Consider the following 13926-nt stretch of genomic DNA (forward strand, 5'->3'; position numbering starts at 1 on the left):
ATGGAGTACAATTTATACTTTATACTATAATTAGCCATATAGTACTAACCATATTACCAACCTCATGTATACTAAGAAAATATTGTAATTGAACCCTCCCTAGTTGATACTCCCCCATCTAAAAACAATAGTTTCCTTTTTCCATTTTGGTTTGTCCCACAAAATTTGTTCACTTCCATACTTCACAAGTTTTTCTCTCTTAAGTTATGCACAACTCTCCACTAATAATACTTCAATCACTTTTTTCTTTCTATATCCCTTACACTTTTCCAATTTTGTGTTAAGATTCATGCTATCCAATAAAGCATCTATTTTTAGGGGACAGAGTGAGAATATAATTTGTATTGAGCACGGCAATATTAAGCTCGAGCATTCCCAAACTTGCAAACTGAAAGGGCAACAAAAAAGCCCTTTAAAAGCCTCAGATACAGCACTGCTGGTAAAAAGCCCTTTCTACCATTAAAAGTAAAATCCTCAGTCAAGTAATAATAGGCACCATCTTCTCTACATGTGCAAGGAGATGAATGTGGTAGGGCTAGATCAACAGGCAGCTACTTCGGAGTTGAACGATACTAAAACCGAGAGAGCAAAATACCAAGTTAATCGATAGCCATGGGGGTAATACGCCTCTTGGCAGGCTTAGCTTGAGGTGCTGCTGCTGTACTTGGTGAAGCTTGTTTCACATCACCACTCTCATCCTTCTCTTTCAGTAAATTCTCTTTCTTTTCTTTTAGTAAATTCTCTTCCTTTTCTTTTCTACTATCTACAGAAGCACTGCCACTACTGACATCAACCATGGATTCTTCTACAACGAGGCTCGTATTTTCATCTCCCGTCACTTGCTTTTCCTCTACAAGACGAAAATTCATCAGTATACATGTTTTTGCATCTTACCTAACAAAGCATATTGCATGCACAAACCTGATATGGGAATAAGTGCGCCGAGTTCTTGATTTTCAAATTCAAGCAGTGTGCAGTATCCATCTTGAGAGGATAACACTAGAAAATTACCGGACGGTGACCTGTATGAGAAATGTAGAACAAATAAGAAAGCTGGAATATTCAAAGAATCTATACAGAAAGGGGGGAGGAGTAAAGATTACCATGCAATGTCTGTTATAGCTGCATAATGAACTCCAGCTACAATTACTATTGGCTGAATGCTTTCAGTGTCATAAATATACAAGGAGTTCAACGTGGCCACAGCAAATATAAGGCGATAGGGGAGGTTAAATGCTGAAGCTGACCAGAGGGAGAGAGAGAGAGAGTGAGATAAGATAAGTTCGAAGGCAGTGCTAGGACTTTTAGGCCCAAAGAGTGAACAGCAGAGATGAATCATACATGTAGTCGTCCCTAACAATTTAAACTTCATGGGGCAAAACCGAACTGCAACAACAGGTTTACTTGCACCAGGAAGCATTAGAGCAGGTCTGCTTGACAGAAGGCATAAAATAGATTTACAACCTATATATAACCAGACATGAAGAAGCAGAACTATATTCATATATGTCAACATGCAGATATTAAACAAAGTTAGCAAAGTCAGATTAGCGAGTCAACAAAATAGGAATGTCTTATCAAGATCAACATGTTGACCGTATTGGAATAGAATTTAGTTATTTCTTGCCTGGAAACATCTTTTCTTGAAAATACATAAGCAGTATTGACAAGTTCAGAAGTTGGTGTACTTTTGTGAGTACCTGAAATGATAAAAAGTGTATGACAAGAGATTTGTTTAACTTCAGTTGTGGAAGTATAACATGCTCTCAAGCCCACTGAATTATACAAAGAATGTAAAATTTGGATACCTGCGGGAACAAGTAAAAATGATCCATCTGGAGACCAGGCTAATCTTCGAAAGAAAGATGGCAGTGTCTCGTCAAGGAAAAGATGGCTTCTAGCTGACTGAATCATAGTCCAGTAAAACTCATTATATAGGAAATTCTGTATTGTGTAGTGTGAAGCAAGATATTGTACAATTTTTTTGTTTTAAAACCTTAGACTCATCAGGCACTGGCAACTCTGCCTTCGAGATGACATGCTGGCAAACATAATTTGACCTCTCAACACCTTTGGCTTTAGAAGGCTTGTTAACATAAATACGACAAGTTCTATCTGAACTGAATGATGCTGCATATTTCCCCAACGGATCCCATGCTACACCTTGAACATAATGAAAATGTGCGTCCAAAATTTGGTGTACAGAACCTAGCATGCACAATAATGAGTTAATGACTTAAATTCCACAATTCACTGGATACCAGCATTGAATTTATATTTGCAGTATTACCCTTATTAGCATCCCATATGATGCAGGAATTATCTACTGAACCGGTTATCAGATATGCCCCATCAGCAGACCATTGCAGGTCTAATACATCCTTACGATGAAACCTGAAAGTGTCTTATCCATGAATATATGGCAAATGACAGTTATAACCAGTTACTGGCATATTCAATTGAATAAACACTTTTTCAGATACAAAGTGATTACACATTTTGGTTGCAATTCTCAGGCTGCAAAAGCTAAATACATTAAATGGATACTTTGAATGCTCACACTAAAGACTTGTGGACTTTCCAAACTTCACCAGCATCAGTAACATTTAATTTCCATAAAATCAGCTCACCACCTGCAATAACAACAACATAAAGCTTTAGGTTTTCTAAGGAAGAATAAAATTTAAATGAACAATCTAAGTTTAGGCAACTAACCATCAGCGCCAGAAGCCAACTGGTCTCCTGCAGTTTTAGAATAAAGTTAAATTTATGAAAACCTAGTGACAGAGTAACAATCATGTGATCGCAAATCCACAACAAAAACAAAAGGAGGTCCCAGTTAATGACTACTAAATGTAAATTATAGTTCTTCATCACGCTTTACTAATAATACCAGATTACTTCAGCTAGTGTCTCCAAATTTAGGTCCTTAGTGTCCAGAAAATCTCATTAGCAGAAACACAATCATTGGTCTTAACAGGGACGAATTCAGCAAATTGATTTACCTTCTCTCTTCTCTAGTCCGTAAGCATGAAAATTATTAACATCTTCATCTATGAATCAAAAAGATTTATCCTGTACAAGGCTAGATTGAAATCCAGAGACTGTATTATGAAACCATTCTCTCATTTAGGTGTCCTTATCATTGCCCCTTGCACTAATATCTGATGCACTGCCAGGATCTTCCATTAATTTGGTAGTAGGTACTAATAATTTTATAAATGTTATTTTCATACTGTAGATAAAAAATCATTTAAGTAACCTTGGAGCACTGGGGACATTTAGGCAGAATGAAAATCTCAGTTCAAAGTGAAACAATAAGAAAACTGACCAGACGGGGAGAAGCGAAGTGCATTTACAGCAGAACTATGGTATGACAGATTGCTCTGGTAAGCAACCCCAGGAGCCTTCTTTTGGTCAGAGCTAGAAACCGTTGCCCAAATCTGAGATACAAAAATCCACTATCAATGTTAAAGATAATCCGAGCAATACTCTCCTTTGCACCTAAAATTCCATACCTACAATTTATGCTTGCAATTTTGAATTAGAGAAACAAAATCCAGCATCAACGTTAAAGAAAATTCGAGCAATACTCTCCTCGGCACCTAAAATTGCATACCTATAATTTATGCCTCCAATTTTGAATTGGTAAAATTTGTAACAGAATACAACAAAAAAGAAGTTTGAAATTGTAAAACCAAAACAATTCCTGAAATCCCAAAATAAACTAAATTTGGAAGAATTGTCAGTTCCAATTAGACTAACTCTACTCAAAGTTGTGGGAAAAAATGACTCCACACCGGAAAAAGTTGTCAATTTCATGGAACTACTAGCCTTAAGGGATTAAATTAACCTTAATGTCGTAGTCGGCGCCGGCGGTAGCGAGGAGGGCGGAGATCGGATGGAAATCGCAGGCGAGTACGGGTTTGGAGTCGTGCCAATTGATCTGAACCGTTCCACCCCTCATGTTTCTTCTTAAACCTAGATTTGTTCAACAATTAAAGAGAGAAGGATTGCAAATCCGAAAAAATCAGAGGTATTTCAAAGATGGTACTAGGGTTTGAGCAGTATTAATGGCGGGAGCAAGACCAGCTGACAAGTGAAGTGGATTTGGGCGGGAAAATGGACCTCGAGAATTGCCCTGGAAATTGTAAAATCGTGTTTTCTCTTACAAAATAGAGCTCACATACACTCCTCTCAGTCCGTTAATATTTGTCACTAATTTCGTTTCAATACGTCTATCAATATTGGTCAGACTTAGTTTTTATTCCCTCCATTTTTCAAAAATATAAACTTTCAAAATTTAATACAAAATTGATAAAGTAAGAGATATTGAAAAAAATAAAAGCTTCATCCGTCCAGAAGAAATAGGCCCATTAATGGACGGCATGGATTGTAACGAGAAATTGATAAAATAAAATAAAGGGGAAAATAAGTAGGTAATATAAGAGAAAGAGGTAGAAAAAGTAGGTAAAGTAAGAGATTAGGGAGAAAAAGTAAATAAAGTATGAGATATAAACTTTCCACTTTAGAAATGAGACTATTTTTTATGGACATCCCAAAATAGCAGAATAAGACTATTTTTCATGGACAAAGGGAGTATTTGTTAGCGGAAAATGAGAGTATAATTTTTTATAATGGACCTCATATTCCACTAACATTATCTTATTCACATTTTGTTACTCCCTATATTCCACTAAATATTGTCACATTCTATATTTCCATTTCCATCCGCCCCACAAAATTTGTTACTTTTTACCATTTTTGGTAGTGGACCACATATTCTACTAACTCATTCCAACTCACATTTTATTATAAAACTAATACTCCATATAAAAGTAGGATTCACTCTCCACTAACTTATTCAACTCACCATTACATTTCTTAAAATCCGTGTCCGATCAAAGTGTGACAAAATTGAAGGGAAGGATGGAGTATAAAATTACTCCCAAGGCCCCATTAATTTAATGTCTCATATTTAACCGGTGCGGGTTTTAAGAAATTATTTGACTTTGTCAGCAAAAGTGGGTAGAAAAAGTCAGTAGAATGTGAGTCCTACTTTTTTATACTCCCTCCATCCACAAAAAATAGAGCACATTTGTCATTTTTGGTTGTCCACAAAAAATAGAGCACATTTAGAAAAGAAAAGTTTTCAACAACTCTCTCTTACTTTTTCCATTCTCTTTTACTAATAATATGGACCCCACAATCCACTAACGCTACTTCTCTCTTACTTTTTTCTCTTTTTATCTTACTAATAATGACTCAACATTCCACTAACACTACTTCTCTCTTACTTTTTTCTCTTCTATCTTACATTATCAATTTTACATTAAAACTCGTGTCATTCACAATGAGTCCTATTTTTCGTGGAAGGAGGGAGTATTAATTGTATAATAAAATGTGAATGAGAATAAGTTAGTGGAAATATATGATCCACTGCCAAAAATTATATAAGTGAAATAGGACATTTATTGGGGACCGTCGAAATAAGGAAATACTCCTCATGTTCCATAGTAGTGGAGGCATTTCTTTCCGACATAGAGATTAAGAAAAAAGTGTGTAACGTATTAAATAAAAAGATAATAAAGTATGGGAGAGGAAAAAGTAGAGAGAAGAAAATAAGAGAAAGGGAAAAGTATGTGAGAATAAATGTGTTGACTTTTACTAAAAAGGAAAATAACTCAATTACTATGGAACATACCAAAATGGCAAATGAATTTACTATTATGAAACGGAGGAAGTACATGACATTTAATGGGGACCGGCAGAAGTATTAAATATATCAAAGTAGGAATACGATTCCATTAACTTTTTCTATTCATTTTTCTTTTGTCTTTCTTTAAGTTCGAGTCAGGTCAACTTGTGGTACTTTATGGCAGACATGAGTATGATTGTTTATTACTCTCTCCATTCCCTAAAAGATGTCACATTTGTGTGATGACACGAGATTTTAGAAGGTTTTATATTAACATGAGAGAAAATTTTTTCCTAAACTGAAAATGTGACATTTTTAGGGGACAAACTAAAAAAAGGTGAGACATATTTTTTACATATTGAATTTATTTTGTAATTTAATGTTATGACTAAATGTTTTGATTTTTAGGATGTGATTTAAGTTCACAAAACAAGTTTTAATTTCCTAAAAACACTACTTCTACAAGTATACACACGTGCAGTGTAATACAAAGGGTATCGAATCCATAAGAAGGGGATTAATTGCTAAAACTATTAAGTCTAACTAAAAAGCGGTAAATTTGTGGTTCTTAAAGGTTTGGACAAACGACTCAAGCAAATAGATCGAGAAAGTAAACTCGAGATTAACACAATAGAGGGGAAGAACTACTCCTAATTTGGTTCGGGTTGCTTTTTCACTTGACTTCTATTTTCTAATTATTTTTCCAATGCTTTTAGGGTTTATGTTGATTTTACACTCACTCGCAGTTGATTACTGGTCGATGAATTGTACACCTAGAATAGGCTGATCACATCTCCTAGGCTCTACTCACTATATCTCCCCTACGAGACACATAGTAGGCTTTAGAACTTCTAACATGGTTCAACACAAAGGATCCACCTCTGGTTTACCCCCTAATCGGTTCTAGCCCGAAGGTTCCTTATCTTTGTTTGCTCCTTATTCTAAGTTAAAGAGACATTAGAATTAAGGCAATTCTCAAATTAAGTTTTCATGCTCAACTCAATAAGGATAAGAATAATCACCAAAAATAAAAACTACAAAGCAAAGAAAGTCATAAATATATAATTTAAAAGGCAAAGGAAGTCAATAGTCATCTTATGTACTTTCTATCCAATCCAATATTCTAACTTATAAAAAAACAGATTGTCGCAAATAGTAAAGTACTATCAAAGTGATCAACAGAAAGAAAATAATAGCGATTTGAAAATTAAAACAAAATACATAAACATATCGCTAATTAGTAGCACGCGTGAATCTGACTAAAATTAAATGAAAATCATGCATTTCAAAGGAGTTGAATGACGTTATTAATTGTATACCCAAAAAATTAAATTCTAAGTAGTTAAAAAGATAGTATAGGTAGTAGTATGTCAAAAAAATAAACTCCATAGAATTGAATGACATTCTTCTACATCAATAACTTTTGAAGCTTCAACCGGATCATTATCTTCGAGAGGAAAGACATAATCACGTAATATGTGTTTAATATGAGTACATATTAATAATATCTATATTCCATATAACCCTAACTTTCAATTTGAGAGAGAAGACATAATTACCATATATACTTCATATCAATGTTGTGTTTAATATTGTAATTACCATATATACTTCATATAAGTATATTACATAAAATCTTAGTTAAAATTTTTATTCTAAATGCTCAGCCCATGGGTTAACCCGCCACCCACCCGACCAGCCCGCATAACCCACCGACGCGAACGAGTCAGCCCGTGTAGCCCTATTCTACATTTGGGTTGAGATTTTCCGGCCCTAACCCTAGGATTTTATCGGGTTATTCGGGCCGATCCGCGGATTTCAGGTTAGATTGACATTCCTAATTCTAAAGGCCAATCATATGACTAATTAATGTTTTTATATAACTGAAAACCGAGAATAAGGTTTTACAAAAGGCAATCATATTTGTTTGTATATATGCGTTGCTCGATTGATTTTTGTGTTGATAAAATGATAAGCCTATGGTGTTGGGCTGCTGTTTTGGGCTGATTATGCATTGGTCCGAGTTGTTAGTGGGCTTGTTTTGAAACCACTAATACGCTGAAAACAATATTAGATTAATTTTCTAAAATTTCCTTGGAGTATCACACGTTCGAATTTATGAGAATAATCATTTCAATTTTATCTTTGTTTTATTTCCACTTCCATTACATTTTCTTATGTTATATTCCATCAAGCACCTCCAAAAAACATTTCCTTTGATCCCCATAAAATATCACATATTTTATTAGTGGAAGGACCTGAATATCCATTTCATTTTTATAATTTTTAGTAAATAAATTCACCTTTCACTAACTTTTTACCCTTACTTTTTTCATAAAATTAAATAATGTATTAAAACTCGCACCTATCAAGTACTCTCTCTGTCCCATATTACTTGCACTATTCCATTTCGGCTCGTCTCAAACTACTTACATTATTTGTAGTTTAAGTTAGAATTAATGTATTTAATCAATATGTTAGATTAAGTTAAGAGCCCCTTTATTAAGTTATGTCTCATTCCACTTAAAATTCTAATTTAATTATACTAAAAAATCAATCACAAATTTACAGCATAAAATGAAAAGTGCGAGTAATATGAGACGGAGGGAGTACTACATAAGACATCTATTGGGCTGGGGGTTTAGTATTTGGAGTACATGGATTAAAGGTAGGTGCCAAACTTTTCATTGGAATTGACGCATAATAGTCGGGAAGATATTAGAAGTGGATGGGAGTTTTGGTATCCACAAAGAAGTAGGGATCACTGAATGTGGTATGGTTTGAAGGAGTTGACAAACTCCTAGCTCACCATTGATTGAAGGATTGGAAACTTTTTTTTATAATTTTTTATAGTTATTCAGTTTTATTAGCTTTGGTATTTTGTACTCCTAAAGTCTGAAAAGTCCCACAAAATATTTTTGCTTGACAAAAGAGAGAGAATCCCGAAATAGTGAGTTGTTTTGTGAAGAAACAGTTTTGCCAAGGTAACTTATCTTTTCTTTTTTGATGTCCATAAGGTAACTTCTTAACATATATTTCTAACTATCGAATTACAATTGTGAAACAATACTCCAAAAACTATATATTTCCTCATATGATGCAAGAAAATCAGCTTCTTTCATTCTTGTTATTAATTTTCATCTATTTTTCTTAAACAAACTATCATACTCTTAGGTATATTTGAATTAATGTGTACACTTTGACCTAACCAAATTTTTCATCCGTCATCAACTTATATAGTACATAGTTTCTCAGTAACATTAATGTATATAATTAACACAAATACCTTACGTTTAGCAAACTAAACCCTAATTAGCATTTAACCAAAGAGAATCACAATCTAATTAATACAAGTTTAATTAAGAAACGAAACTTAGAGCATTTATCTCTAAAAGACTTTCATTTTCCAAATATAAAAACTCAATCTTACTCATTATATAGTAACTTTTTTTTTGTTCACAGGTGTACCCAACCTTCTTATGGTGGAATCCAACTAATCCTGCTCGACCGGATTTATGAATTAAGGCTTAAAGTCTCCCAAATGGTGGCAGGGTTTGAACGCGTGCCCTCAAGGCCACCACAGCTCCGCACTGCCTACTACTCTACGATCCGTTGATTTTATTTATTAGTAATTTTAATTACAAGGAATCCAACGACATTAATTAATCATTCATCAACATAATTTTGGAGTATAGAGTGTGTATCTGTATATATTACCTAGATCTACTGAAACTTAGGCAGCAAATTTGCAACTGAGGAAAATCTTAGTACTAGTCTGTCACAGTAGGGTTTGATCGGCTATGTTGATCTCTCTGATATTTGCAGTACCTACTGCAAAATATCAATCATTTCTGCCTATTTTGGAATATCCATTTAATATCACCATTCACCACACTCACTTCCATAAGCCTACACTACACACACTCATAGGTGCAACTGTGTGTATTATAGTACTATATGACATATTTTTTTATTTAAGGGAGGGAATTACAGCATCATTAACCCCGGCCTGTATTCAGACCCCAAGTCCCCTCCACGTCACCATTCTCTCAAATTTGAGTCTCGGGCCCCCAACTGCTCTAACCCTGCAGGCCCCAACCCGGGCCGCAACTACTAATTGACACTATACACAACTGCAATCTATTTTACACGTAAAATTAAAAATGCCAAAAAATTTATAACACGGAAGAGTTAATTTTTTATCGAAGATTGAAAATTACAACATAGAAATTTAAAAATACAAAAAAAAACCATTAAAAACATAACGTCAATGCTGGAAAACGTTGGTGCGAGTCCAAATATCTTCGATTAGATCGGCTTGGAGGCGAGTGTGTTGTTCCTCTTGGCGCATCACAGCTGAACGGGACATGACATTACGGATGTCGGGAGGAAGGCCCTGCACGCGCGGGGCGGTGACAACGTAGTCACTCACGGTGCTGGCGAGCGGATTGTCGCTCCACAAAGTGACATTTTCTTCCTCGTCCTCAACGATCATGTTATGCATTATGATACATGCATACATGATGTCGGCGATTAGTGAACGCTGCCAACCACGGGCCGCTCCCTTCACAGTAGCCCACCATGCTTGGAGGACTCCGAATGCACGCTCCACATCTTTCTAAGCCGCCTCTTGCCTTTGGGCAAACAATGCCCTCCGATCCGTTGTCGGGCATGTGATAGTCTTCACAAACACGGGCAATCGAGGGTAGATCCCGTCTGCCAGATAGTACCTCATACTATACCGACGGTGGTTGGCCGTGAACTCTACGTTCGGCGCTCGCCCGGTACACAAGTCATTGAACAATGGAGACTCGTTCAACACATTGAGGTCGTTGTTGGACCCCGCAACACCAAAGTAGGCATGTCAGATCCACAATCGTTGGTTGGCTACGGCCTCCAACACAATCGTGGGATGTGTGCCCTTGTGCCCGCTAGTGTATTGTCCTCTCCAAGCCGTTGGACAATTCTTCCACTGCCAGTGCATACAGTCGATGCTGCCAAGCATCCCCGGGAAGCCGTGGGTTCGCTCGTGCAAGTTCACCAACTTTCTAACGTCATCGGTTGTTGGCTTTCTCAAGTATGTATCCTTGAATGCTTCGACAACTGCCCGACAGAATTTAGCTAGGCACTCTCGTCCAGTAGGCTCGCTTACATGGAGATACTCATCGAACATATCTGATGTAGTTCCCTAAGTAAGTTGACGTATGGCAGAGGTGCATTTCTGCAACGTCGATATACTTTGTCGGCCCACAGCGTCGGTGGTTTGGGAGAAATACGAGTCGCGAGCTACAACTGCGTTGACAATGCGTAGGAACAAAGGCCTCCGCATCCGGAACTGGCGACGGAACATCTGATCACTCCATCGCGGATCGCTAGAGAAATAATCTATGAAAAGCCGCAAGGCAGCTTGTTCACGGTCTCGGTGAATATACATCCGAGTACGTGGTACCCGGATTTGTTGTTCGTTCCAAGCTTGAATAGCAGCTTGGTAGCGTTTCACTTCGTTGTTGATTTCTTCTTGGATTGTCGGTACCGCCTCTTCTAACAATCGGGACATTTGAGCTTCGAATAATCTTTGACGATGAGGCATTTTTTCGAATTTTATGAAGAGAAATGAAGTAGAATGGATATTAAAATGGATGGAGTGGTATTTATAAATAAATTTTCAAATTTAAAAAAATAAAAATTCCGTTGTGGCCCGAACCAAACACGAATTAACGCTGGGCCGGGCCGCGTTGCGTCCCGTCCCAAACCATCCAACGCTAGCCCGGGCCGGACCCGGGAGCGTCCCCAGGCCGCAACTCCTCCCCCTCCAACGCCAAGCTCGGGCAGGGACTCGCTTTTTTGCGGTCCGGCCCCGAGCGTTAATGATGCTGTTAGGCGAAAGGAACTTTCAGATGACCAAAGGTTTTAATTTATTGCACATTTATACAAACATACAATAAATAAGTTAGCAGAGCTAACCGTTTTTTTATTATTCCGATGCCCATTTAGTCAACGAAATCCTAACAAACCTTTATTTTTTTTCTTATCATCACATGATGGCTCCCATTTCTTCATCAAATACCACTTCATTTAATAAATTGAAACAAATTATTCAGTTGGAAATTAGGATCATCACCTCATCCCGTCACGTCATCGTATATATTTCGAACTTCCATCACTTATTATTTTATGATTTGTTTTTTGTTACTTTCATTCCTCTACCATTCATATCAATATTAATTGTTTTCGATGACTCTCAATAGTGAATTGAGCTCCTAACCTAACGTTAAAATCCTTGCTTCTTTAAACAGTATGTACGTTAAAATCCTTGCTTCTTTAAACAGTATGTGTATACACACATAAATAATATATTTTGACCAAATCACTAATATCAATTCATTCCAATGTTCCAATTAGTACTCCATATAATATAAACATACATATTATATCTAATTTCCAGTATATATTCCTAATTTTCATTATATATTTCTAATTTCCATCACTCATATATTATTATATAATATTTTTTTTGTTACTTCTCTTTATATTTATGCCAGATAAAACTGCAGAACTCTCAATGGTGAATTGAGCTCCCAAACGTCAAAATCCTGGATTCGTTAATAAGTATATGCGGACATAATACAACTCTAAATAGTGAATTGAGCCCTCAAACGTCAAAATCCTAGCTTCGTCACTGAGTATATACAGACATAATTTTGACCAAATCACAAATATCAATTCATTCCAAATGGTCCAATTAGTATATACTAATATAAACATACATATTAGTGCAAACAATAAACTAAATTAAACGAACCAAACCTCAACAGATTTATTGATCATGACCTGCGGCGCCGCCGAAAAAGTACGCCGGCGGCGGGGGCAGGCCATCGCCGCCGCCGCCTCCGAGGATTCGGACTTGTCTCTTCAAGAACTTGACATACCTAATAGCCTCATCGAGCATGGAGGCCGTGTCCATCTTGGTGCCGCCCGGCACCAGCCGCTGCAGGATGCGGATCTTCTCGCTGATCCGCTCGCGGCGGTGGCGGGCAGCCACGCTCTGCGGGTCATCACTGATCTGCACGTTCCGCCTCCTCGGCTTCCGGATGGTGGCCGGGTCGATGTCGACAGGCTGCATTGAGGCGATCTTGAACATCATCTCCTTCATCGCCCCGAGCTCCTCCTCCTCCCCAGGATCCTCCTCCTCCTCCTCGTCCCCCGCGTGGTGGAGCGGGAGGTAGAGATCGTATTCGTTCGGATTGTGACTCTCCATTGCCATTGCCATGGCGTATGTGTTATCCCAGAGCTTGTGTTCCATTATAAAGTGGAGTATATTAATTTTATCTTAAGAGGACAGAAGGGGATTAGGATTTATGAGTCTCCTCTATGGAATAATAGGAAGGGAGGGAGGAAGGGTGTTTGTAGTTTTGGGAGAGGTGGGAAATTGTGATATAAATAGGAGGGGAATGGAGGTGGGACCAGCCTTGGGATAAAATGAGGGAAACTAGTTGTCAAATTTCTTCATCACACAGATTGTTAGGGTTTTTTTTTCAACTATTGCTTTTTTTTCATGCTGCATCCACTTTTTAATAGTTATACTCTCTCTATCTATACATATGTTCACCAAGGAATTTCTTTTTTTTTGTTATTTTCATGGCAAAACTATGCTGAATAAAATTAATTAGTAATAAAAGTTTTTGTTGCGGCTGTATTATTTGTTTAAATGATACTTTAATAAACGAGATTTGGAAACATTAGTTTCTGTATCGGTTGGTTTCGTTTTTCTTATACGTTTTGAAGCAAAATGTTATGAAAATTGACTGAACTGCTGAGTAATAAGGAAAAATCAAATTTGTGTTCGAAATAAATTCACCACTATCTATAAGTAGCCAGAAAACTCTAGAGGCAGAAAAGAAAATGAAACGAAAACTAAGAAATTAAAAATAAGTCCGGAAAATGAGTATAGCACCTAAAAAGTGTGTTTCGGTGCGTGCGAATTTCAAGCCAGTCCGACAAAGAAAATTTTTTTAGTGTTGTCGTCGAGACGTCGACTGATGAAACTGCATCATATTCGGTCATTCTCGATTGCGATTTGACATCCATTTACTCACTCCATTTTATGACAAATGTTACTCCTGTTTAGCTTTTTTTCTTTCTTCCTTAATGAGTGTTCAATCTCAAAAAAATGGAGGGAGTTTTTGTTTATGAACTCATACTTTTTAGAATTTCGTTTATCAAAATTT

General features: G+C 36.8%; 2 protein-coding genes across 5 annotated transcripts; both read right to left on the bottom strand.

Moving 5' to 3' along the window:
* Positions 1-294: 294 nt before the first annotated feature.
* Positions 295-4186, bottom strand: LOC121809901 (chromatin assembly factor 1 subunit FAS2-like). Of its 4 annotated transcripts, XM_042210744.1 has the most exons (12): positions 3854-4125; positions 3332-3443; positions 2716-2742; positions 2561-2633; positions 2291-2394; positions 1997-2208; positions 1809-1905; positions 1628-1700; positions 1342-1430; positions 1104-1242; positions 922-1022; positions 296-850 (listed from the first exon to the last, which is right to left on the bottom strand). In XM_042210744.1, exons 1-12 carry the CDS (start codon positions 3965-3967, stop codon positions 600-602), a joined length of 1392 nt encoding a protein of 463 aa, XP_042066678.1. In that variant the 5' UTR covers positions 3968-4125; the 3' UTR covers positions 296-599. The 4 variants fall into 4 exon arrangements, with proteins under 4 accessions (XP_042066679.1, XP_042066681.1, XP_042066678.1 ...); XM_042210745.1 differs by having other exon boundaries at positions 295-850; positions 1104-1430; positions 1628-1905; positions 3854-3981; positions 4055-4186; XM_042210747.1 differs by having other exon boundaries at positions 295-850; positions 1104-1430; positions 3854-4129.
* An 8110-nt stretch (positions 4187-12296) lies between these two features.
* Positions 12297-13091, bottom strand: LOC121807394 (transcription factor HEC3-like). Its single transcript, XM_042207609.1, has one exon. The coding sequence runs from the start codon at positions 12999-13001 to the stop codon at positions 12516-12518; it is 486 nt and encodes a 161-aa protein (XP_042063543.1). The 5' UTR covers positions 13002-13091; the 3' UTR covers positions 12297-12515.
* Positions 13092-13926: the final 835 nt, after the last annotated feature.

This window comes from Salvia splendens, chromosome 6, assembly GCF_004379255.2.
Source record: "Salvia splendens isolate huo1 chromosome 6, SspV2, whole genome shotgun sequence".
Lineage (NCBI taxonomy): Eukaryota > Viridiplantae > Streptophyta > Magnoliopsida > Lamiales > Lamiaceae > Salvia > Salvia splendens.

Coding starts and splice junctions, on each gene's coding strand:
- LOC121809901 (XM_042210745.1), bottom strand. CDS start 3,967: ATGAGGGGTGGAACGGTTCAGATCAATTGGCACGACTCCAAACCCGTA. Junction 2,209..2,290: donor CATATGGGATGCTAATAAGG/GTAATACTGCAA, acceptor TGTGCATGCTAG/GTTCTGTACACCAAATTTTG. Junction 1,906..1,996: donor CAGTGCCTGATGAGTCTAAG/GTTTTAAAACAA, acceptor ACTATGATTCAG/TCAGCTAGAAGCCATCTTTT.
- LOC121807394 (XM_042207609.1), bottom strand. CDS start 13,001: ATGGAACACAAGCTCTGGGATAACACATACGCCATGGCAATGGCAATG.